Source organism: Macaca nemestrina, chromosome 12 (genome assembly GCF_043159975.1).
Source record: "Macaca nemestrina isolate mMacNem1 chromosome 12, mMacNem.hap1, whole genome shotgun sequence".
In the NCBI taxonomy this organism is placed as follows: domain Eukaryota; kingdom Metazoa; phylum Chordata; class Mammalia; order Primates; family Cercopithecidae; genus Macaca; species Macaca nemestrina.
In genome coordinates, this window is record NC_092136.1 from 93,397,552 (window position 1) to 93,421,772 (window position 24,221).

General features: G+C 47.5%; 1 protein-coding gene across 18 annotated transcripts in view; it reads right to left on the bottom strand.

Moving 5' to 3' along the window:
• The window catches only part of LOC105484354 (uncharacterized), a 350,064-nt gene that overhangs the window by 159,779 nt on the left and 166,064 nt on the right, over window positions 1-24,221 (bottom strand). For 11 of the 18 annotated variants that reach the window (XR_011610987.1, XR_011610983.1, XR_003018651.2 and 8 more), the window contains 2 exons: window positions 22,230-22,306; window positions 798-1,582 (listed from right to left, as the gene is read on the bottom strand). Coding sequence is in view for 8 of the 18 variants with exons in the window: in XM_071075464.1 (XP_070931565.1) it covers window positions 22,301-22,306 (6 nt within the window). In the remaining 10 variants the exon portion in view is untranslated. Of the gene's footprint in view, window positions 1-797; window positions 1,583-15,808; window positions 15,848-22,229; window positions 22,307-24,221 lie in introns of those variants that run through there. The other 7 variants (XM_071075468.1, XM_071075467.1, XM_071075469.1 and 4 more) reach the window with 4 other exon arrangements.

A 24,221-nucleotide genomic window follows, 5' to 3' on the forward strand; every position in this document is an offset into this window, starting at 1 on the left:
CATTGGCCCTTAAGTAAGTATAAGGAGGCACCGGGTCTCTCTGAGACCAGCTGACAGAGTAGGGCCGCAGAGCTCTGTCGGCCTGCCGAGTCCAGGCTCTCCAGGCATCAGCCAGGGAAGTCCTTCCTTTCAATAGCTGCTTCATCTTCCTGAGAGACTCACTCCAAGAGGCCCCAAATCTCCACTAACAGCCTCTGCCATCAATGAGCGAGTCGCACAGCCACGGGGATTAGGAAAAGCGCTTCTCTCCCCACAAATCTCCATAATCAGCAATGACAGGAGAACAGAAATCCTCAGAACAGTCACCATGAATCTGACTTCCAAAGAGAGGCTGCTCCATCAGGAACTGGGACCGCATGAGCAGTGCTGTTAGAATAAAATGAGGCAACCCTTCCAGCCAATTTGCATTGAAAACTCAGCTGGAATGCCAACAATTTGCATCCTTTCAGATAAGAACAAAACCAAGCCTGACCTTTACTTCCAGGACCACTCTGCATTGCTGTTTGCACAAACATACCAAGTTAAAGTAGGAAAACCTAACTGGTGTAAAAAGCATCTGTGGTCACAGTCTAATTAGAACTCTCACTTTCTAAAGCAAGCCAATTAATGCACCCTTTCTGTCCCTCTCCATCTTAAAATTGTCAGTCAAAAAGCATAATTTTACTCAGAAATGATGAGCAGAGGGAGTGCTGGGGAAGGTGGAGAGAGCCACAGGAGAAAGGGAAGGGGAGGGAAGAGGGGCAGACCCCTGGGCAGGGGGAGACTCACAGACAGCAACTGGCAAAACATGATAAGCATCCAGTTTAAGGCTATTATCTCCTTTATTCAAAAAATAAATATTTCACTTTGATTCAACATATTTCAAATCACATTAAGCACAGAGAAGAAATACAGTCCCTTTGGAGATTGTGACACGTGTTGGAAAGAGGCATGATCCAAACAATGGGAATGAGGTGAGTGCGGATTCCAGCTGCTTCCCGACCCAGAGGTTCCGCACCTCTTCAGGTGGAGCTACTTATTGATTTTTAGGAGAGAAAAAGAAACACACACACGCGCGCGCGCGCTTTGAAGTCTGAAAGGCACATGAAGTGGACCATAAGGTGTATGGCACATTCACTGATAAAACATCCCCTATTCCCTCCCAAGAAAAGCGGAGATACTTTAATCAAGTCAAAGACCAGAGAAGACAGGGTGCTCCAGCTTACAGCTCAGCAACATGAACATCTCTGAATATGAAAGCCATTTTTTGTTTGCGTCCCCCTCCCGCGCCTCCTCTCCCTGCCGATGGGGTCCGCGGCTGGCTGCAGGGCTCACTCGGTGATGGTGGGGCGCGTGGCCACGTACACAAACACCACGATCAAGAGCACGACCACGGCCAGCGTGGGCAGCACCACTGTGGTGATCTGCTGCCGGGCCTCCTGCATGGCTTGCTTCCGCTCCTTCTTGTCCTTGGAGGTCTCCTTCTTGGGCTTCCCTTTGAGCTGCCGCATCTTTCCTAGAGGAAGCTAGGAGGGTGTGTCCAGAGGGATTCCAGGAAGGGCCACACTCTTCCTGTCAAGGCTGGAACCTCCTGTAGAAAGAACTGTGATGGTCAAGAATAAACCAAGTGGAAGAAAAAATAAATCATAAAGGCAAATACACAACTAGGAAAAACATCTGCAACTTACATGACAAAGGGCTAAGAGGCCACACGGGTCTCTAAGTTCCCTTGGGATCAGCGCTCTAAGCAGTGGGCACTGGGTCACCGGTGTGCTGTGAGAGGGGCCTTTGCTCCAGCACCAGCTGGACAAACCCCTGGGTACCAGACAAATAATACTGTGTTCTGTACGTGCCATGAGGTGAAAGGATCGGGAAGTACCAACTACGCTGCCTCCACTCAGAGGAGTGGCTGTCCCTTTCATGGCTCTAGCTACTTGCTTTCCTGCTGTAAGTTCCATGATCTCCCCAGCCCATCTCCAGCATGGAACTGCAGGCAGTCTGCAGTCTCCAGGCACGTGGCCCCCTTCCTGCCCAAGCCAGGCCAGACTCATTAAGGCTGCAGAGAGCCCACAGGCACCAACTTCTCTCATCTCTTTGTTGGTTCCTTGGCCCATTCATTCAAACCTTCCCGAGCACCTACCGTGTGCCAAGCATTGCTCAATGAGCTGAGGATAGAGATGAAGGACTCAGTTGTGTCCCCACAGAGGTCACAGTCTGGGAGGCATGATGGAAACCTGGGTCACAATAATAATGAAGGGAGATGGCTGAGCCCACAGTCCTGCCACCCACTAAACCTGGGATTCTCCTGTGAATTCTGTGGCCCGTGGAGGGTCCTAACAGGTGAAGTAGAACTTTCAGGGGCCTGAGGAATGAATACAAATGTTTGGCTAACTACAGAGGAACATCTCTATAAAAGTCAGCATCTTAGCTTTAAGCAGATGAAAAAGACTTTGGCTGATTTAAATTGAGGAGTTTACTTAAAGGCCTTTGGCATCTCATTGATTCCCAGAAAAGCCAAAGAACCAGGCTCAGAAAATGGGCAGGACATTATGCTGTGCTGCTATAAGTGGATCCCAACTCACACTCCCAGTGTGAGGATGCCAGAGCCTGCATCACCACCTGTCAGCACTGGACACGGGCACTGGAGCAGGAGGTGCCGAGCCACCATGACCACCCCCAAAAACTAGATGTGGCTGCTGGCACAGTCTCCAGATGAACTCCCCACCCCCCAGCTTTCTGCATCACCAGCTCTCATGCATGTGTGACTAGACAAGCCCAGGTCCATACGCCCACAGCCTAGCCTTCCAATTTGTACAGCGGGAAGAGTACTTTCCAAACACAGTGAAGGAGTGGGGTTAGGAATCAGGCAGGGATATAGCGAAGGCAGATGTCCATTACAATATCCTGGGCGAGTAGCACGGAGTGAGGGGTTCTTGGAAGCAGAAGAGCGCTGTACACCAATGTTCTCTAGCAGAGGGACCTATGCTCTATACTGTCTGCCCTGTTTTGTCCCAGGGTAGTGGGTGGCCTGTCATCATCTTGGGGAGGAAGATGACATCTCCATCTAAGTGACCGAGGTGGCAGAATGTGGACTCAGAGTTGGGAAAGGTCTTATTGATACCATCCTGTTTTTTTTTTTTATGAGGGATCCTTAATCTCTTACCATTCCTCTCATTCCATTTAGATCCCAAAACCTTTGTTGTATCATTCAAAATCAGGCAGAGTTTCCTAAGGTATGAGATGACAAATATTATTGTGCTAGGATGGCATAATGCCAGTCAAGAGCAAACATTAAGGTTCAGGAAATATTAACGGAAGTGCCATTTGGGCAAATGTATAATTTCCTTCATGAAATTGGGAACAGAGAGAGGGAAAAAAACAAAAACAAAAAACAAAAAACAAAAACAAAAACAACCTACTATTACTTTCTTAAGGCCTGAAAGGTACAGGAACCCCTGGCTTTACCAATTCTCCTTTCAGGTCTTCCAAAGGACTTCCAGACTGACTTGCCTTCAAATCCAGGACGTATCACTTACAGGCTAAATGGCTTTGAGCAAGTCACTTAACTCCACTAGGCCTCCATGCCATCATCTGAACAAAGAGAACAGCTTGTTTTAAAGGATGACTGTGAGAATCTGGAAAGCAAATGCATCTGTACGCAGAGCTCTGCCCACCCACAGGGACGCGGTACAGGTGGGCTGAGACATCTCCACCCATACCCGTGGGCGGCCCAGGGATGGGTGCACTGAGCTCCTCTAAGCCAGACTGCAGCCTTGAGTGGTGCCCACCTTCGCGGGACCGTGGTGAGGATGGAATAGGAAGCTGTATAACTCAGGGCTCGGCACAGAGCGGGCGCTGAATTCATGCTAGCCGACATACCAACACCTGGAACGCACCCCAACGGCCCTGTGTCAGACAGACAGCATTAATTATCCCCACCACGGAAGGGAGGAAACCAAGGAGCAAAGAGGAAAAACGCCAACAGTCACCCAGTTTGTAAATATCCCATGGCTTCTAACAGCAATGGACAGCATTCCTGTTCAAAGCTGCAAACGGCAGCCCATTCCCTCTGATACGGCCTCAAAAAAATTATTTAAAATGAAACAAGCCATCAGCAGCACTCTGATTCATGGCCATTTCCTTGTGAAGATAATGGCCTGTCAGAGCCCACTGCTGTCTCTCCCAAATTCCTCACAGGACTGGCAGGTGGCACCCCGGGCCTGGGGCTAGCCGAGCCCTGGCTGTCTGGCTAGCAGTGCTGGGCCTGACTTCCCTCCTGCACTTCAAGCTGCTGTCTGCATCTGCCCCCATAAGTGCAGCTGACATTCAAAGGCCCCAGCCTCCACGATGACCAGTCCTCAACATTTCTAAGATGCATTCAGAAGTTCCTGGAGGCATGGAAAAAAGCCTCAAGCTACTGGGTCCGGGGCGGTCTGGTCAGGATTTAAAAGGCAAACATGCCCATCTGAATCCTGCGTACTTCATCAGGCTTCAGGAGAAGCAGCGTCTCTGCTCTCACTCACCTGTGACCTGGGGCAGCAAGGGAAAGCATCTCTGAGATAACAACTGGGGAGGAGACCCTTTGGTGAAAAGGGACCAGCCAGGAAAAAAGCTGGGAAGAGCACCAGGCAGAGGGCAGAGTGGCCTGAGCCAGGCAGGGCATGGCTTACCGAGGAGTGAGAGGAACGAGGTGGCGAGGTGGCGAGGGCAGGAGGGGACTCCAGGGAGGGGAGGGGAGGGGAGGGGAGGGAGAAGCAGAGGTACTGCAGGCCATGGCAAGATTATTCCAAGAACAGCAGCAGGCGCTGAAGGGCTTTCCAGCAGGGAGGCGCAGGTGCTGAAAAGCTCCCTCTGGCTGGTCAGTGGGGAGTGGATTGTGAGGGAACGCAAAGGGAGGCTCTGGAGCAGTCTAGGGGCTGGGGGGCTGGTGGTGGCTTGGACACGGGGTGGATCAGCGGTGACAAAGAGGAGGATGGAGTTATGTTCTGAAGGTATAAGGGACAGGCCCCAGTGACTGACTGGACATGGCAAATAAGGGAAAGGGGGACACAAGAATAAATCCAAGGTCTGGAGCCTGAACCACCGCATGGGTGGCATGGGTGGTGATTCTGTCTCCTGAGAAGCAAGAAGGGGCATGGGGAGGAGTGGGCACTGGGGAAGGGTGGGCTCAAGAAGAGCATTGAGTGCTCTGTGGGTACCTCTCTGCGTGTGAGGATGCTTCTTAGAGATCGTCGTGGAAATAATATCAAGGAGACAATAGGATAAATGAGTCAGGAGCTGGGTCTGGGCTGAGGATCTGTATTTGGAAGTCATCAACTATTGGATTAAGAGAGATCATGTCCAAGGCAGGCAGAGAAAGGGCCCAGGACTGAGCCCCAAGGCACCCTGACAGCTACAGGGTAGGAAGTGGAAGAGCGGGCAGGAAGGGGAAGAGCAAGGGGGTACTCAGAGAACAGGAGTGAGGAAAAAGAGAACGTGCCATTGTGGGAACCAAGACAGTCAAGAAGGTCAACTGTCAGAAGACAGAGGCACTTGGGCCAGAACATAAGCGAACACACTGCTTCCTTGCTCGGGAACATTTGGCCAAGGAAAAACTGTCAGTGGCACGTGCTCAGTGCAGAGCTGGCTGACACTCTGCTGCAAGCCCCCCTGTCTTCCGGTAGCTTGTGATGACGGGTCTGCATGCCAGCGTGCCAAACAGCACCAGGGCCGCCAACTGCTTCAAAGTTCTGTGGGAAGAGTGTGTGTGGCCAAAAGGGTTTTTCTTTAAATAATAAGAGAAACCAGAGAATGATGTTTGAGGGATCTAATAGAATGGGAGAAAACCCTGACACTGAAAAAAGAAGAGGTCTGTGTAGGAGCAAGACGGGAAGCCGAATGGACAGACCTGCCTTTGAGAGGCAAAGGACCCTTCGAACTCAACAAGAGGAGGGTAGGGAGATGGCACCGGGGGTGGGGGTGGCTCCGTACTGTGAGGTTGGGGGACTAAAGGCTTCTGTTTATTTTCAATGAAATCGGAGGTTTCAGCTTAAAGTCTGGGAAGTTGGGAGGCAGGCTCGGGGAAGAGAAATCAAGAAGTAATCACCTTTGGAGGGTGAAAAGGCCACCACAGAACACTGTCCATGCCTGCCTGCCTCCCTCTGGGCTGAGGACTGCCTCACCATGGCTCTGGGCCCAGGAGCTGCACTGGGCAGCCTCCTGGGCCAGGGCTGGCTCAATCACATCTGCCCTGAAATGTGGGCTTGCCTAGAGGAGAAGCTGGGCCAATTGGCCTCTACTTCAAGAATCTAAGAGACATGAAGGGACACTGAAGTTAGACAATCACACAGATGTAGTCACCAGGGAAGGCAGGCAGGAGAGAGGCCTGGGGGTGGAGGGAGCACTCCTGAGAGGCCACAAGAGAAGTCCAGTCCCCTGGGAGGCCAGCTCTACACAGGCTTCTGTCCTCAGGGTACTCCGATGTGTCTCTGTATGTGATGAACACCTCTTTCAACTTTGACTGGCTCCAAGGGTCTCTGTCCATTACACTGGAAAGAGCTCTGCCTAAAATGACTGCTCCAGTTTCACAATGAGGAATCCAAGGCCCTGCCACTGACACAAAAGAAAGGACTGGCAGAGTCAAAGGTCAAACCCACATCTGTGACTCTGAAGCCTGGACAGTCCCCACCTTCCTGGGTGCACCGCACTTGTCTTCCCGCCCTTCACCCACTTTGTGCCCCCATCATGGTTCAGCAGCCCCTTGCAGAGAGAAATAAATGAAGCTCACATCTCAGCCTGCTCAGCCTGGCTTCTGCCCAGCAAGCCGCTCAGGCAGGATGGAAGCTGCAACCTCCAGCTTCTCAAATGCCAGTGCCCCACGGCCTCTAGCTTCCCTAACCAGGGAAACGGAAACTTCACAAACGCCTGAGTTCTACTGATTCTAATGAAACTCCACCTGCTACACCCCTACCCCCCACCAGCACACACCCACGGCAACCGGTCGGTATGGGGACATTCCAAATGGTCCCCAGGATGTGTGGGCAGGAGACCAGAGGCAGAGAGGAGGAAAGCGGGGACGCATTCTTCAGCACAGAACTGTTTGTGATTTTTTTTCTGTGATTGTAACTTTCCCATCTTTTCCTACTTCTGTGTATGTAGATATGCATGTATGCACACATGCTAACTTCTTATATGCACTTTTCTCCGATTTGGAGATTATAATGTACACAGAGTGTTAGATCCTATTAGGGAAAGGTAGGAACACAGGTTCGAAATCAGGTTTGTGCCTTAGCTCTGCCTCATCGGGTTAAACGATCTTGGACAAGGTACTAAATCTCTCATGTCCCGACTCTCCTCCTCTGTAAAATGGGTGAGAAACCTGTTTTGTAGACATCGAAAAATTAGAAATAATGTATTATCTGAAGTATGTAGTGGATGAACAGGCCATACCAGAGGCTCAATAAATGGTACACAGTAACTTGCTGTCCAGTGAGGTCTGTCCCTTGGAGATGTACATGAATCTGGGAAACACCAGGGAATTCTACTTTTTTTTTTTTTTTTTGCACCATAAAACCCATGGATGACAAAATTCCCCAGGTTTTCTCTTTTCCCTGAGTTGCCAATTAGCTGTTGGGCAGGTCTGTTTAAAGGTTTGATGGGAGAAGGCTGGTTCAGGCTCTCAGGGGAAGGTCTAGGACAAGGAAGATCACTTTCAACTCATCACCCCAGACCCGCTAACCCTGTGCGGCCAATGCAGCAGCCACCGGCCATGTGTTGAACATCAGCCATATGGCTGTGGTCCAAATTCAGCTGTGCTGTGGTATAAAATACACACAAGATTTTGAAGGCTTAGTACCAAAAGAAAGAATGCCAAATAGCTCATTAAAAGTTATTTATGCTGATTACATGTTGAAATAATGTTTTGAATATACTGGGTTAAATGAAATCTATTATTAAAATCGATTCCACCTGTTTTCTTTTTTCTGTTTTAATGTGGCTACTAGAAAAGTTTTAAATTCCATGAGTAGCTGGCATTATACTTTTACCGGACAGCTTGCCCCATGCAGTCAGGGGCTCACTCTGCCCTCCTGTAAGCCTTCCACATCATAGGCTCAGCCCACAAGGCTGAGAACTCCCTAAGCCTTCACAGCCCAGCCCCATTCACTCTTTCCAGCCTCACCACACCCAAATGACCCACTATTACCACCACACCTGAGCCTCCCTGTGGGCTCTCAGCTCCACGCCTTTGCTGATGGAACATCTCTGCTGGAATGCCCTTTTCCCTCGCACTGTCACCTGCCTGTGCAGTCTCTCATCTTTAGACAACCATCACACATGGCCTTCACCAGCTCCTCCACGCAGAAACAACAGCTTCCTCCTCGGTGCTATCTATCTCAGGACTTGGTTTATACCTTTACTGCAGCACTGACTGGCAGCTACTGCCTAGCTGGCTGGGCCTCTGACGTCTCCACTTCTTGGGGGACTGCAAATGTGCCTTGCTGGTAAGAATATTCTCCTGGGCTGGCATGATGCCTTTTATATAACAGGTGCTCAACAAACATCTGCTGGACTGAATATCAAAGCTGGAATATTTTAAGACAAGCAGTTCATCTTAGGCAACTAACCATTGAGTTAGAATAGAAAATTCTGTAATAATAAACTAGCTAGCTGCCATTTATAAATACTTATTTCATTCCCACCACAATCATACAAGATTGGTATTTTTACCCCCATCTAAATGATGAAACTGAGATTCAGTAAAGTATGCTGTTACCCAACATCAAAGACTGCTGGGAACAAGCACAATCTCAACTCCACTATAAAACCTGCAATAAGTACTCGTTAAGTATTTAATGAATGACCTGCCGAATGAGGATTTGAACTCAGACCTGATTCCAAAGTCCACCCATTTGTGTGACCCCACAGTGCCTTCCAGCGCCCCCACAAATAAGAACAGCAGTTACTGCTTCCTGATTGCTCAATACCTATCAAGCGACTGCACTGAAGTCCTCCACAAACACGCAAGCCTCACAGCAGACTTCATCCCCATTTTGCAGACAAGGGAACTGAGGCTTAGAGCAGGCCCTAGGGAGTTAGAAAGTCAATAGTGCAGCTGGGATTCCAATCAAGCTTTTTCTGGCTCAGAAACTATGTTCCTCCCACTCCACGCAGCTGCTTCTGCAGGGGACGCCAGGCTATCCCCTACAAGGCATGTGGACCAATGGGACACAGATCAAGAGTCCATGCCTGGTTCCTGCTTGTCAGCTCTGGAAGCTGAGGACACAGGGAGGGTTGTGAGAGGAACACAGGCCCTCCGGGTGTGTCTCATTTGGCAGCAGGTAAAGTCTGTTGCTAATCAGGCTAACCCTGATGCCTGGAAGGTGCCGCTACATGCCGGCTGGGCAGTCGTTCTGGGTTAAAAGATGCACCACATCGTGCTTGAGTTTTCAGTGTGGGCCAGGCTGCTCTAAAGCCCCCCAGGAAAAGTGCAACTCTCTCCACCCACCCCTACACTGCCCAGGGTCAACAGCATGGAGGGAGCCAAGGATGTCACAGGCTGTTGAAGGGGTGCCTGCCGAGAACAGCTTGACCAGATCTGGAGTCCATGCTAAGTCCCTGTACACAGCCAATTACATCCCACTGTACAACCCACGTGAGAACAGTAACCAGGCCCAGACATCCAACCACTAGACATTCTCAATGCTGTTCTCCTTTTCTAAAGTGTCAAAGCTCTCCTGTCTTCAGAAAAAAACAGTTTAAGGTGCTCCCTAAGAAGTGGCTGCATGTTTCTCCCACTTCAAAATCAGGAACACAAATGAATAAACAACACAAGAAGGGGATAGATGGGGAAAGCTTCACCATCTCTTCCTGTAGCTGTGTCATTATTACAACATGAGGCATTAGAAGGGCCAAACTGCTCTATGCTTTATGCTATAAGCCCAGGGAAGCTGCCCTGGGTTCAGGGAGACATAAATTCTGCACTTGAGAGCAGCAGCTCTGCGGTTCATCAAGTGCGCTTGCTTCATTTTATGTCCCTGGTATTTAGCCATAATGGGCCTGTGATCACTTCACTCCAGGCAGCTGCAGAGTGGGGGCAGGGGACAGACAGGCTGCCAGGAGAATTGTGCAAGATGGGACTCCTGACACCCGCAAAGCACCTGCTGATAACATAAGTGTCTGCCCCAGGAACATATACATGAACCAATAATGACAGCCACACAGGTGCCAGCTCCACTGCTCCCTGCTGCTGACAGGCCACAGGGGTCAGGAAAGCTCTTGACCTGAAGGCCAGTGGGTGTATGAGGGGAGGAGGGACCACAACAGTTACAGACAGATAAAAGACACACACACACACACACACTTCTCACACCAATGGCAGAAAAAAGAAGAAAATGTTATTTGGCAGCAGTGGCAGCAGCAGTGGCTACTCCCAAATAAAAATCCAGAAACACAAAAGAATCTCTGAGTGGGCTGCCGAATGACAGAGACATGAAAGCTAGCGTTCTCAATAAATTAGATAAGTCACATTTTTTTGGCACACTTGGATTAATAAAGTGCTTTTCTGTGCATTATTCATTTCATCCTCGAAGTAACTGTGTTATGTATTATTGTCCTTAGTTAACAAGAAAAAGCAGCACATGGTAAGTTAAGTGCATGTCAGGGTTTCAGTCCCATCCTGGCAATTCTAGGGTCTGTGATCCTGGGCAAGTAACTTAACTTCCTAAGACCCTCAATTACTATATTGTCAAACAAAGATAAAAGTACCTAGCATTCAAATATTTTTAAAGCATACCCTGTATGTCAGGGGACAATGTTGAGGATGCAGCTATGAACAAAACAAGCAAAAATGTTGCCTTCAGGTAATGAAGCTGTCTTCATTCACAGGGAATGTGGAGAGACGGACAACTAACAAATGGATAGAGCATGTGTCAGATGATGCTGTGTGCTGCTGGAGGCGCAGAGGCTGCAAATTTAGAGTAACTGAGCAGGGAAGGCTTCATGAGAAAGTGACACTGGACCAGAGACTTGAAGGGATCTGTGCAGATTCCTGGGAAGATCTTCCAGGCAGGGCAGGACCCATGCAGAGACCCTCAGGCGGAGCATCACTTGCACATCTGAGAAGCACACAGGGGCCACAAGTCCGGAGAAAGCAAAGGGAGAGCTGAGGGGTCAGAGAGGGAGCAGCAGAGGGCGAGATGGGGCCAGAGGAGGGTGCTGCTTACATTTTAAAAGAACTCTGTGGACAACTGACTGCGGTCATGAAAGGGCTAAGGCAAGGAAATCAGTGAAGATGCTAATGAATTATTCAGGTAAAACCTGATGGTACAGGATAGGGGTAGATGGTACAGGATAGGGGTAGATGGTACAGGATAGGATGGTACAGGATAGAGGTAGATGTGGTGCAAAGTGGTCTGCACTTCGAAGGTAGAGCCACACAATTTACCGAGACTGGAAATGGAGTGTGAAAAAAAGCAAATAGACTGAAGGTTCTCGGGCCTGCGCAACTGGAAGAATGGAATTGCCACTGAGGGAGGTGGGAAGTTGCAAGGGGGTGTGAGGTGGGTGGGGAGAGCTGGAGTTTGACAATCTATCAGCCATCCCTAGTAGAGGCACGAAAAGGCAGCTGGAGGCATGGGCCTGCAGTGCAGGGAGAACGGGCTGGCCACAGGACCCTGGGAGCCGTGGGCGGAAGTGTGCGCAGAGTAGGGAACTGAGCCCTGGAGCAATCCAAAGTCTAGACCTTGGGGGAGTTGAAGAGGAAGCAGGAAAAGACTGAAAAGGGAGTGAAGAAGAAAACCAGGAAGAAGATGGTGGCTTAGAAGGCAAATGAAGAAGGTGTCCTGAGGAAGGGGGAGCTGGTCATCTGGTCTGGCCACATGCAGGTCCTCCATGGCTTGCAGAGCAGTTTTGGTGAAGAGGTCAGGGGCAAGATCGGAGTAAGTCTGAGGGAGGGTGGCAGCAGGCAGACGGAAGGCGGAGAGGGCAACTCTTCTCCAGACTGCCGTAAACAAGAGCACCAGGAAACTCGGAAGCAGTGCCGGCCCGAAATCCTAGTTCTGCCGCTTATCGGCCCTGCAACCTCAGACAGATTACCTAATCTTTCTGTGCCTCAGATTTCTCACCTGAAAAATGGGGCTAATCATTGCACATAGAAAACTGATATACAAGAATAGTGACTGGTACATAGTAGGTATAATATAAGCATTAGCTGTCATCATCATCATCATAAGGAATAATGACAAAATAATTATGCAGGAAAAATAATTTCTGGAAGAAGAGCATCCGCTTAGGAGGCAGGGAGAGGAGGGAGATGTTGGAAGTCTGAAGAGAAAGAAGCCACAAACAGCTGTCCCAGGAGGCAATGACTGAATGGGAGTGGCGTGCACCCACCACCGCCTCGGGGCCCACTGCAGTCGCGGGCCACACAGCTTGAAGCAGGCAAGTCAGGATGGCACCAACCGCGCAGGTGCAGGCACAGAAAAAGTAGGAGGTTCAATTTAACCAGGATGGGGTTTCATCAGGCCAGTACGACAAAGTAAGAGAAAGACAATGTGAAGATGACATGAGATTACAAAAGAAAAATCCCTGGCATAGGCCCTGAGCCTGAAATCCGACCATTGTTCAAAGAGCTTAAGTCTTGTGTCCAAGGAGCCCCCTCTCTCCACAGCTGTCCCTCACCTGTCCCCCCACACCCGTCTCCCCCTCCATCCCCTACGCAGAGAGTTCAGGACCAGAAAACAATGCTGGACTCTCAACTCTGCTCTTTCAACTAAGCCACATCCCTCCCTTTCCAGTTAGAGGTATTGTCACATCCTTCACACCAAGTTGTGATAAGGTGCCTCTCTTATTTGAGAGAATACTTTCAGGCTCGGGGCAGTCTAGAGACCAAAGCAGCCCATGGAAGTACAGGTTTGTCCTCAAAAGCTCCTTCCCAGAGCCAGCAGCAAAGTAGGCTCCTCCTGCCTTGAGGAAAGGCTGCCTTTTAAGGACAGGCCCTAAGATTGCATGAAATCCTCTAGGTGCTCACAACCAACTCCTCTCACTGAAGGTGGAGTAAGGAAAAATGAGGCAGCAGAGCTTTTGAACAGATCTTGTTATTTAACCCTGGCCAGCCAGGACATGCCCTTCTTTACAGAGGAATCAGAGTTAAATTAATAGCCACCAGCAACCTGAAACACAGCAACTATGTCTTTAACTAGTTGACATGAAGCCAGGTCAACCATTAAAAGGACAAAGATGATAACTAAATAAAAATGAAGTAACTTGAAATTCCTGTAAGAGGGTCCAAAACAATGGCTTTTGAAATGCTTATCATGTGCAGAAAGAATACAACAGCAGCACATGCAACACGAACTGAAATCAGAGTTTTAGAAAATATGTATGTTTATACAGTCTGATACTTCATTTCATTTAAAAAAATGCTGGTTGCGATCCACAAAAGAGATTTCGCCATCAATCAATGAGTTGAGACCTGCAGCTGAAGTCCACTGGACTAAGTCGACCTGCCAGTCAAGGCTGCCTCTTGCAGACTTCATATATTTAATGGTTAAATCACAATGGTTAAGTGGCCAGGTGAGGTTGTGGAAACACTAGCTCCAGAGGTCTGTACATTAAAAGGGGATAAATTACAGGTTGAAGAAGGGCTAGATTTAGCTGCGGCTCTAAAAGAACCTAAACCAATGTGTAGAAGTTACGGGGACCCAGATTGAACTGCCTTTGGGGCAGAAAATGCTCTGTCTCCTGGAGAAACCAAGCAGAGTCTGAAAGATGAATAGGATGCTGAAGAAGGGACTTCAGAAATCAGATCAAAGAGATAGACCCAAGAATTACTGAAATCTCTTTCCATTCTGACAGTCTTCTCTACCTTAATGAATAGGTGGTTATAAGAATGAAATGCAAGCAATCTGTGTGAAAATGCTCAGACAAGTTACAAGCTCCTCTATATACCATCATTCTTTGGCAGTTCTTTATCCAAATCTGTAGGTTCCCTCGACTTCATTTGCTATTCAATTAGGTTCTTTAAAACAGCAGGTACTAAAAGTAAGCATGGCTAATTCATCACTTCCTTAATGGCAGCTCAACTCCAAGGCAAGGCTGGGGAAGAATTCTTGAGAAAGCATGCAAGCCATCCAGTGGTGTGCACTAGGTTTTGTTAAGGCAGTGCTTCTCCTAACTTGCCCATCTGAAATATGCAGAAGGAAATGAATGCCCATCCCTGGAGGCCATGTCTAAGGCATGGCCAGGGTAAGAATAAAATTTCATTTGGCTCTTCCGTTATCTTAAAACGTCAAGTGATCACATGTAACATCCCCCTTGTTGTTTACTTACGATGTGCACACACTGTGATAAAGCCTTCCGTGGCTCTCACTGATCCCTGACATCCCCATGCTGTTGGCTCTACTGCATCACAGGCTCCCACCTTAGAAGTGAGAAATGAGTTTTGAGACTATGTAACTTGCTCAGGACCACCAGGCAAGTAAGTGGTGAGACAGAGCCAAACCTAGGCAGTCTGGTTCCACAGCCTGCTCTTAACTACTAAGCGATATTGAATTCTCCTCTAACAAATATCAGCATTTGTTGTAAAATTTTAAAATGTTATTTCTCCCAAATCTTTGGGTTAAATGTGACCCTTGAGGAAGATGACCACATTGACCCTGATCCTTGGCCCCCATGCTGGCACGCCGGTGCACTGGAACTAGAGAAACACAACTTCGCCAGAACTTGCCAGACTGTCCCCATGTTTTTGTGGCCAGGTGTGGGCTAACAGTCCCCTCTCTCCTGGACACGTAACACAGCCCTCATGTTCTTTTAGGCATGAACTTCATCAACAACCAAGATGCCACAAGCACCAGCTGTTTATAACATCTTTAAAATGAAAAATTCACCTCTCAGCTAAATTACAGTAAGTTAATTACAGAGCCTGGCTGATGGCAGACAAACGGAAAGAGTGAGGGGACTAACTGAATTTATCAAACAGGAACAACAACAGCACACACCAAAGGTTGTGCATCCGGGCCTTCCCCCAATAAAGAAGCTGGGGACTAGCCCCAGAGACAGGCGAGTAAGCTCCAGCATCCATTCACTTATCCAGCTAATAGTTGCTGAGCACCAGTGTTGGCGACTAACCATGAACAGATTCATTCACTCACTCACCAATTCATTCTTTCAAATACTTCCTGAGCACCTACCACATGCCACATGCTGATTAACTGTTGTGAATACACAAACTGATTGACTGACCGGTCCATATGATCATTCACTGATTCACCAAATACAAGGCAGACTCGATGTGCTAGGTAATGTCCTGGTAACAGGACAGAATAATGAAAACAAAGTTCCTGGTCTCATGGAACTCACATTCCAACTGATGGAGATAAAAAATAAACAAAAAAAAGTGTAATATGTCAAGGAACAAAGTGCTATGAAGCAAGACAAAAGAGTGTAAGGTGATCGGGTGGGGGATGTGATTTAACAGAGAGAGCATCACGAGGGACTGCCTCTGACTGGAGAGCAGAGGCCTGCAGGAAAGGCTGGAGCAAGCCCCAAGGAGACCTCAAAGAAGAGCGTGCCAGAGAAGGGCATGGAGGGCAAAGGCCACAAGGCAGGAGCAGCATGAAGGTTTTAAGGGGTAGTAAGAGGCCAGGGTGACCAGAGCAGAGAGGGTTGATGTATGGTGAGCAAGGGGACTAGCCGAGCAGCTGAGACGGCCAGTCCAAAAGGGATTCTGCAAACACACTGTGCACATCTCAATGCTTACCGTGTGTGCTTCACTGCAGACCTTTGATTCCTGACAAAATTCAAATATTTTGCAAAAGAAAGGCAGTAAGCTAAGCTGCTATCAAATACTTACATAGCGGTGTGTCAAAGTTCTCCAGGGTCTCCTAAGAGTCTATTTTAGGGTAGGAGAAAGGGAATCACTCCATTAGAAAATGAACTTGAGCTGCTGAAGTTGCATTTGTCACTAACAAAGTGATAAATATTTGATCTTTAACTTAAATGTACTCCTTTTTGCTGAACCTTAAGCTGATTTACCAGTCAATGAGAATGGTTTTGGCAAATGGCACAGAAAAAGAAGGCTTCTGAGCACTGAAGACAAGGTTTATTGATCTTGCCATTGGCCCAACTGCAGAATGCACAGAAGCCTCCAGGTCAGCAAGGGTCAGACCAGCTCCAGCCTTAGGTCCACTCAGGCCACCGTGGGGCCACTGTTAACTAAGGCAAGCCTGGGCACCAGAACAGAGGAGAGCACTCCTGGTCACCTTCTACTCCATCTTCCCCTTGCTGCCCCCACCCGCTCCTGGTTAATAGCTTACTAAGGGCTGCTCATTCCCTTCTGTGTTGACTCTAGAATCCGTATCCCAACCCATCCCCAAATAAAATAGAAGCTGCAGACACTGCATGCATACCCACGCCTGTATGTTCTCCCTGCCATCACTGAGTCCTCAGCAACTCTACCCAGATGCCTCCCTGCCTCCAGCCTCCTGGTAACTCAATTTCCAGGGAATGATTTCACAGAAACCCATGTCTGATCTCAGTCCTCTAACTAGAATGTGTTCATGGGTTCCCCACTGACAACAAAACAGGGTACAGATAGGACCTGGCTTTCAACGCCTCTGTGCCGAGCCCAACCCTGACCTCTGACGACACGTCACGCATGGCTGTTCTGTCTGCACACAGTGGGAGAACAAGCCGCACTCTTGCCCACTCCCAAGCCTCCTCATCTTGGCCTGCTTTATATACTTGCTGGATGATACAAGACTGTCCCTCTCACCAATGCTGCCCAAGCCAGAAGTTTGGGGATCTCCTAGACACCACTCCTCTCTGTCATTCCCTACATCAGACTGTTCTCCCTTATCCTAAACATCTCTCAAACATGCCCCTCTCTCCTTCCCCACAGCCCTCGTCTTTGTTGTTGAGGAAATTGTGATAGCCTCCTCCACCGTTTCTCTGCCTTCATCTTACTGCTTTCTCAAGCCTTAAGTAATGCAAACACTCCTGAGTCCTTTCAGAACCACTGCCCATGGAGGCAGGGCAAGGGATGCCACCCTTGCTCATCCCACATATTTTCCCCTTAGCAGCAAAAAATAACATGGTAATAACACTGAAGAATCATCAGAGAAGCAAATGTGGGAGACAGATATCTTTTGCAAAGGGATACAGATGATGCATCTAAACCTCATACCTGTTTTAAAGTCTAGTTATCATAAACTTTGAAGCCAAAACATGTTCCTAGCATAAATATGCATCGCTTCATAGTGCAGGGTTAACAACCAACCAAATCATGTTAACCAAATAATGAGAAAGCCAAGTTAACAGTATAATTAGACCTCTAGATTCCCAGCAACTTTTCAGTTGCTGTCACAAATTCAAGACCTCACTGACGCTGCACTGTCAGAGTGCCATTTCCAAAACCAGCAGGAATCCAACTGCCTGTGTCCGTACTCAGCAGGCACCTGGAATGCCCCACTGCTGAGCATGGCAACTCAGGGCAGTACAATCATCCAGAAACTCCAGCAGGGCACTAAACACCAATCACACGTCAGTCACTTAGCAACATCTAGCCTACGGTCACACCTAAAACGTGCAAGTCTGTGGAATTTTAAGTTTCACACCCATTAGAACTAATAAAAGGAGTTGCATATCTGAATCAGATCACTGACTTTCAGGAGAAGTCTTAGTACAGACCATGCCTACAGAATCCCTATTGCAAAAAACAAACCCGATCCAGTAACTCCCTAATATTTAATTCTACAGTGGCATTCCACTGCCTTTAGAACAAAATCCAAATCCCTTGCTTAACCTGGTCCCCAAAGAAGGACCTGCATGATCTGGCTCCTGCCCACCTTTTGCGCTCAACTCCCACCCCACCATGCCCTCCACTGCAGCAGCGACCCTCCTCGGGGTTCTCTGGCATGCCATGCTCTAGCTGACCTCCCAGGCCTTTCTCCATGTAGCTGTCTGAAATGCCCTTTGCACCCCTGTTCTCCCAAGCCTTCCTTCTGCTTGGCAAAAAAGTAATAAGCACTTGGTACTTGGCATCTCTTTCAAGACCCATCTCAAGGGTCACATGACTTTCCACTCCCCAGGGTGAGTGAGGGGCCATCTCTGTGTTCCCATGACTCTGGGTAATAAACTCTATCACAACGCTCATGACACTATTAAAATCACCTTTGCTAGTATTCCCATTACAATCTTTGCTGTAACTCATCAGGGGGACCCACCAAACTCATATCTTAAAACATTTCAATTTCGAGATCATAGAAAAGTTGTCTTGAGGCCACAGTGTACCAAACATCCAGCTGGAATGTCAGTATTAACATTAATTACCTTGGGGAAGGCCTGAGAATGGAGAGTATCATGCCTAAGATGAAATTCAGGTACGTGCTTTACAGGTGTGTGCATGGCTGCACACGCACACACACACATAGGAGTAAAGCTCAAGACTAAGGAAAACAAATCGGCTTCAAGATAGGAGAAACATATTTAAAAAGGAAAGCTGTATGCTAATATTTAGCTTTCTTTTTCCCTTGTATACTAGAATGCCAGTCTTTTCTTGTACCAACCTAGAACCAAGTTTCATTCAAGATTTCCTGAGCTAAAATGCTGCTGCACATTTTTATGTCAAAATATGTGCGTGGAGGGTGGGGAGGTTGCTTGGGGAGTAGCAAGGAGTATTGCAATTTCAGTTGATTACTTATTGGCTATTAACTTATTAAGGTTCCAAATGAAATAGTGGTCCACCTCTGTGTTCTAGGAATTGTTATTCTGGTATCTGGAGGAACAAATCACCCCTTGTTCCATTTCCCAGAACACAATATTCATTCTAAGTACACCTTTGAGAGCTTGAGATATTTTATTGCGTCTGGAAAATTGAAGTCACTGCAATCTTCCAAGGAAGCCAAGAGTGAAGCAGAGAGTGTCTCACAAGCTATAACAACGTGGTGCCAACAATGCTGTGCCTCTGAAGCCAGGCCTGGGGCCCAGACAGAGCAGTCCTCTCCACGAGCTGCACTGGGCTTATGTGTTTCATCAAGTGCAGGATGAGGTCACCAACAGGTTTCAAGCAAGGTAGTGAAATGATTTGACAAGAATTTTTAAAGATTGCATTGGGTCCAAAGTGATGACAGGAACAGAAGAAAAAGAGAAGCAGGCAGGGCAGCCAGTTAAAAGGCTTTGGCAGTCACCTGGCAAAGGATGATGTTGGCTTGGACTTGAGGGTGGATACAGGAAGGCCATGGATGAACTCAATATCCACTTTAGGAGAGGCAGCATTAGGACTTGGTGATTTGGAGGAAGAAAAAGACGAGTATTAACAGATGAACTCCCAGTTTCCGGCTTGACAAAGTGAGTTAACAACTATGCACCTTAATAAGATGAGGGAAGGGAGGAGGCCTAGAAAGGGACTATAGTAGAAGCAGACCAAGAGTTAAAATCTGGACACAGTAAGCTTGAGGTGCCCATGAGATATCAAGTTTGCTAACTGTGAAAAGGGTGTAAGAATGCTACAGAACACAGAGGAGTCCTCGGGCCAGCCTCAGAGGTGACCCTTGTCCATCCTCTCATGGTGCTCGGAGGTCCTGCCACTGTGCCAATTCAAGGTGGGCGCAACCACTAAGGAGCACCTGGGACCCCACCTGGGACCCCATAGAGGCTACCCCATGTGGGTAGCTCTATGAGGATCCTCACTAATGAAGATCCAGCTTTGGGGTTAAGAAAACAATAACTTTAACAGTAAAATGGTGCTTGCATCATGCCACAACTGTAAGTAAAATGTGAAACCTGATGTTTCCTTTGATTACAAGCATCACAATAGGCTTGCAGATTTCTCGATATTGATGTTTCGGATTCCCAGTAAAAGGGTGTTGGTATCTGGTCTTGGGCCCCAGTGCTTACACTATGGGGAGTACCAACCTGTTTGGGGGATTCCAGGTTACAGTTTCCCATAGGAAAATGTTAATCTGAAAGAGTATCAGAGGAAGGTCTCAAAATAAAAAGACGAGAGACAGTGGCCTGTTTTAGGAAAAGAGCAATTCACTGAAATCATATCCTGCTCTTAAGTTAATAGCTTCCCTTCTAGAATAGAAGCTGGTTTTTTATTATGATGGTTCTATTTTCCCATTTCCCCATCAAAGGACAAATCAAAAAGTCACTTGACAATCCGCTCTTTCATTAAAAGTTGAGCCATTTTTTAAAAATCACAGTTAACTAAACAATTCCACATGGCAATAAAGCACTGTGCTCTGCTGCCTTGATTGATGGAAACCATTTGCAATTATTTAAAAGAGAAGAAAGGGAAAGAACATCATCAGATACAGCTGAATTAAGCTGATCAAACCTGTTAGTGTCTTCCAGTTTACTCAGAGTAAGACAATACAGCATTCATGTAAACTAATTAAATTTCTTGTATTTAAATTAGCCTTAACAAAAACAAAACTTTCAAGACTGACTGGAAGGTTTCAGGAGGAACATACCTGCTTTTTCAAGAGAGCTGCCTGGGTGAGGGTGGAGGGAGCACCAGGGTCAGACTCTCAACAGAAGGTCAAGACTCCCCTCCCTCAAAGAACACTGAGGGTGGGGAAGAGATGGTTTTGTGACACTATTAGTTTGCCATGGCTTCCAAAGGAGAGGGACCAAGATGAGATGGGGTGGGAAAAACTGAACTCCATTCACATCAGCTCATGACGTTATGCAAGACATCGAACTTCTGAGCTTATTTCCTGACTTTGAAAATGAGAGGTTCCCACTCGCCTCTGCCTGCTTCCCAGGACTGGCAGGAAAAGCAAATCTGCCGACGTGTGTCAAAGCACCTTGCAAAAGAGAAAGCACTCTACCAATGTGAGAGACAACTGCTGGTTACTGTTACAGGCAGAAAGGGCTGAGTCAAGTCTTCCAAGATGATGGTGACCAACTACACTGATTTTTTTTTTTTTGAGAACTGTCAATTGATTATTTATTTTGTATAAAAGTTACATTGAAAGAAGAGGTTGAAAAGTCAAGTATACTTGATTTGCACACACTCGCGAAGTCTCACAGGATTCAACCGCTTGGATAATTTTTTTATTGATAACAGGATATACATATTAAAAAACTCACACTGAAGCCCAATACACATGTCCAACCCAGACAACAATGTGCAAATGAATACGCAAAACAATCTCTGGAAATTTATGTCTCTGGGAACACCCACGATCTATGCTTTATCTCTCTGGCTATGATGCATAAACTCATAAAATTAACAAGAAACTTTTCTGGGATCTTTAGCTGTTACAGTAAACAGTGTGAGAAAAGGAACCTGCTGACTTGTTTATTTAAAAGACAAAGGCTGGGGACAGGGAGGTGGATTAAGACACAAAGTCACTGAGTGAAGCAGTCGAGAGCATGGCACAGATGGAGAAGGTGATCCACTGGTGCAGCAGACAGGAGGGGCCACAACCACAGCGAGACCTAAACCCCACCACACGCAACCCCCACTCACACCCGCCACAAGGGGTGGAAGCGGGCTGGGGAGCTGTGCTCCAGGGACCACTGGCATCCAGCTCTGCCTGTCACCTTCCTCTCCGCTTCTGGATTCCTGCTCTTAACATCGGCCCAAAATCGAATGTGAAAAAAAAGAATCAGATACCAAAGCTTTGCTATTAGCTTCATTTCATCAATAGCCAAAGGACACCTGGAGAAGATCAGGAATTTCGGATGAATGCTCAAAGATCATAATGTATTTAAGAATGATTTCTAGTACAGGCCCAGTAAGGGAGGCGTGGTGGGGGTATGATGTGGGTCCACACAGGAGCAGGCCTCTTGTGGGGAGGCTCCTACATTAGTCATTCGAGAAACATTTATGGAGTACCGACTGTGTCCCAGGCACAATTCAGATGCGCCCTCGAGGAGCTTACTGGGGAAAACACAAAAACAGGCAACGAGAATAAAGTGTGGAGGTAAGTACTATGATGGGGGGTGTGTCACGGACTTCTACCTGACCGGCCAAGAGAGGAAGGGTGAGACCATCAGGGGAAGGGCAAACGAGAACACAAACATCACAGGAAGGTGAAAGTGTTGTGGGGGTTCAACAGCAGGAGAAATCACCCCCAGCCTGGAGGAGATCTTCCACAAAGGACAAAGGTGGCATTTGATAAAGATCTTGAGGGATGAAGAGGAACTTGGCCAGGCAGAGAGAAGGGGTAAAATATTACACACAAAACTGGGCATATGGGAAGAACGACAGGGACAGTAACCTCTCCCCAGACAATGAGTTTCCCTTATAAGAGAATGTTTACCTTTTCTTCAACTTCAAGAATCGTTGATTGAATAATTTCAGCAAACTGATTTTCCGTACGGGTGACTTGAGTTATCCCTGTTGAGAAATTAGAAGAAAAGATATCATAGGTGCTGGGAAGGTATCCCTCCACAGACTCCTTTTTGGGACTCCCCAGCCCCTCAGCCCATGCTGAAAGGGCAGTGACACGGTCCCCCTCTCCCAACTGGCTTAGGGATAGACACTTATCACCGTCCTGCTCCAGAAGGGGACAGAGACAGATACACTGGCACACGCGTGCATGTGTGTGACGGGCAGGAGCACGCAGCTCCTGCGTGGAGTTAGAGGGGCCTTCCCACTCCAGCAGGCAGTCAAGCTTTGCTCCTTGTATTCCTGGGATTACTACAACAAACTCACTGCTAACTTAAGCTGCCATGAGAGCATAGCTATTCCCTGCAATCAAAAACCACTGATTTAAAAACGAGGGATACAGGTTTGGGACTAGAAAAAGAAATGAAAGTGGAAGGTGAAGGAACAGAGGCTTTTAAACCAAAGCCTTGGGAAAAATAAAAGATGATGAGAAAGTGACCCAGGCATCTGAACTACTGTCCCATAACATCAGAGAGGAAAGGAAGAGATGTGTGAGAGCCACAAAGGACAGCCAACAAATTAACTCAAAACCTCAGTGGCATTAAATATTAAGTTGGAAGCCCAGATACTGGGGGAAAGGGGCTTTTAATATGGGTATTACTCATAAAGCAAAATAAATAAGAGTTTCGTTGAAAATAAAAAGGTGGGAGGCTCCAAAAAGTGTCCATAACAAGCAAAACATAATTGAGTAATGGTACAATGCCTATCATTACTAATATATGTAAAGATAAATCTTGGTTTACTGTGATTTTGTTTTGTTTAAAAAAAAAAAAAGACATTTCATTTCAAGGTGTGGTGGGTCAGCAATCAGTGCTGAGTTCAGCGGGGCTTTTTCTTCTGGTCTTGCCTGGCTTATGTATGTGGCTATGGGCATCTGGTTGCTCCACTGGGCCAGGTGGTCTCACATGACTTTGTTCATGTTAGTGGTTGGTACTGGCTGCTGTGCTGCCTTTATATTCTCTTGCAGTAAATGTAAACAGTTGTTGTTTTTTTTTTATCCCCCCAAGAGCTTCACAGATGGATGCCCAACCTCTATCCTCGCCATATTTTTCCATTAGTTCCTGAGTTGGGCAATCACGAACTTACCTACTGTGGGGACTTAAGAACCTAACATCTTGTACTCTCTTCTACTAGGGAGCACTGATTTTGCTGAAGTCCAGAGATTAAGGTAGGTAAAAGGGAGGGATGGGACGCAGAACTGGAAAGGGGAAGGGAGTTGGTTATTCAGGAGTCATGAATGCCAAGTAAAGGAGTTTGGACTTTATCAAAGCAGCATGTAGTCTAGTCCCCATTCCCTAAGAGATAATTACCATTCTGAAAATATGGAAAGTTCAAATTGGGCTCCAGAGGAAAAATATGACCTGAGCCAGAGGGTCTATAAAGACTGAAGTAGTCATCAGGAAATTAAGTCATTAGCAAGCCATGACCTCTACCCTTGATGGGGTTCTTTGCCTGCTGCTGTTGGCTCAGTAGCTGCAGCAAAGGCTCTACTATTTTGCCCCAGTTTCTAGGCCTTCTGAGCAGCTTGTTGCTCCAGAGGCTCACTGAAGCATCAGCTTTCACCAAACAGGGTACAGAACAGCGACAGGGACACCAGCTGGCCTCCAAAGGGCAACTCTGCTATCTGCTCTCCCCAGATCTGGCCCTGTCTAAATATTCCAAGGAGCAGAGGCACCTGCTGCGTGTCCCAAACCTACAGTACTTCCTCTCACTGGGCCTCAGTTTCTTCATTCATAAAATGATGGAGACTAGATCAGTGGTACTCAACAGGGGTTCTGCAAACCAGTGCCAACTCTGCTGCTGGGTCAGGACCAGATAAATACAAAAATTGGGAGTAAGTGCTCAGAAGCTTTTCTAGCAATAT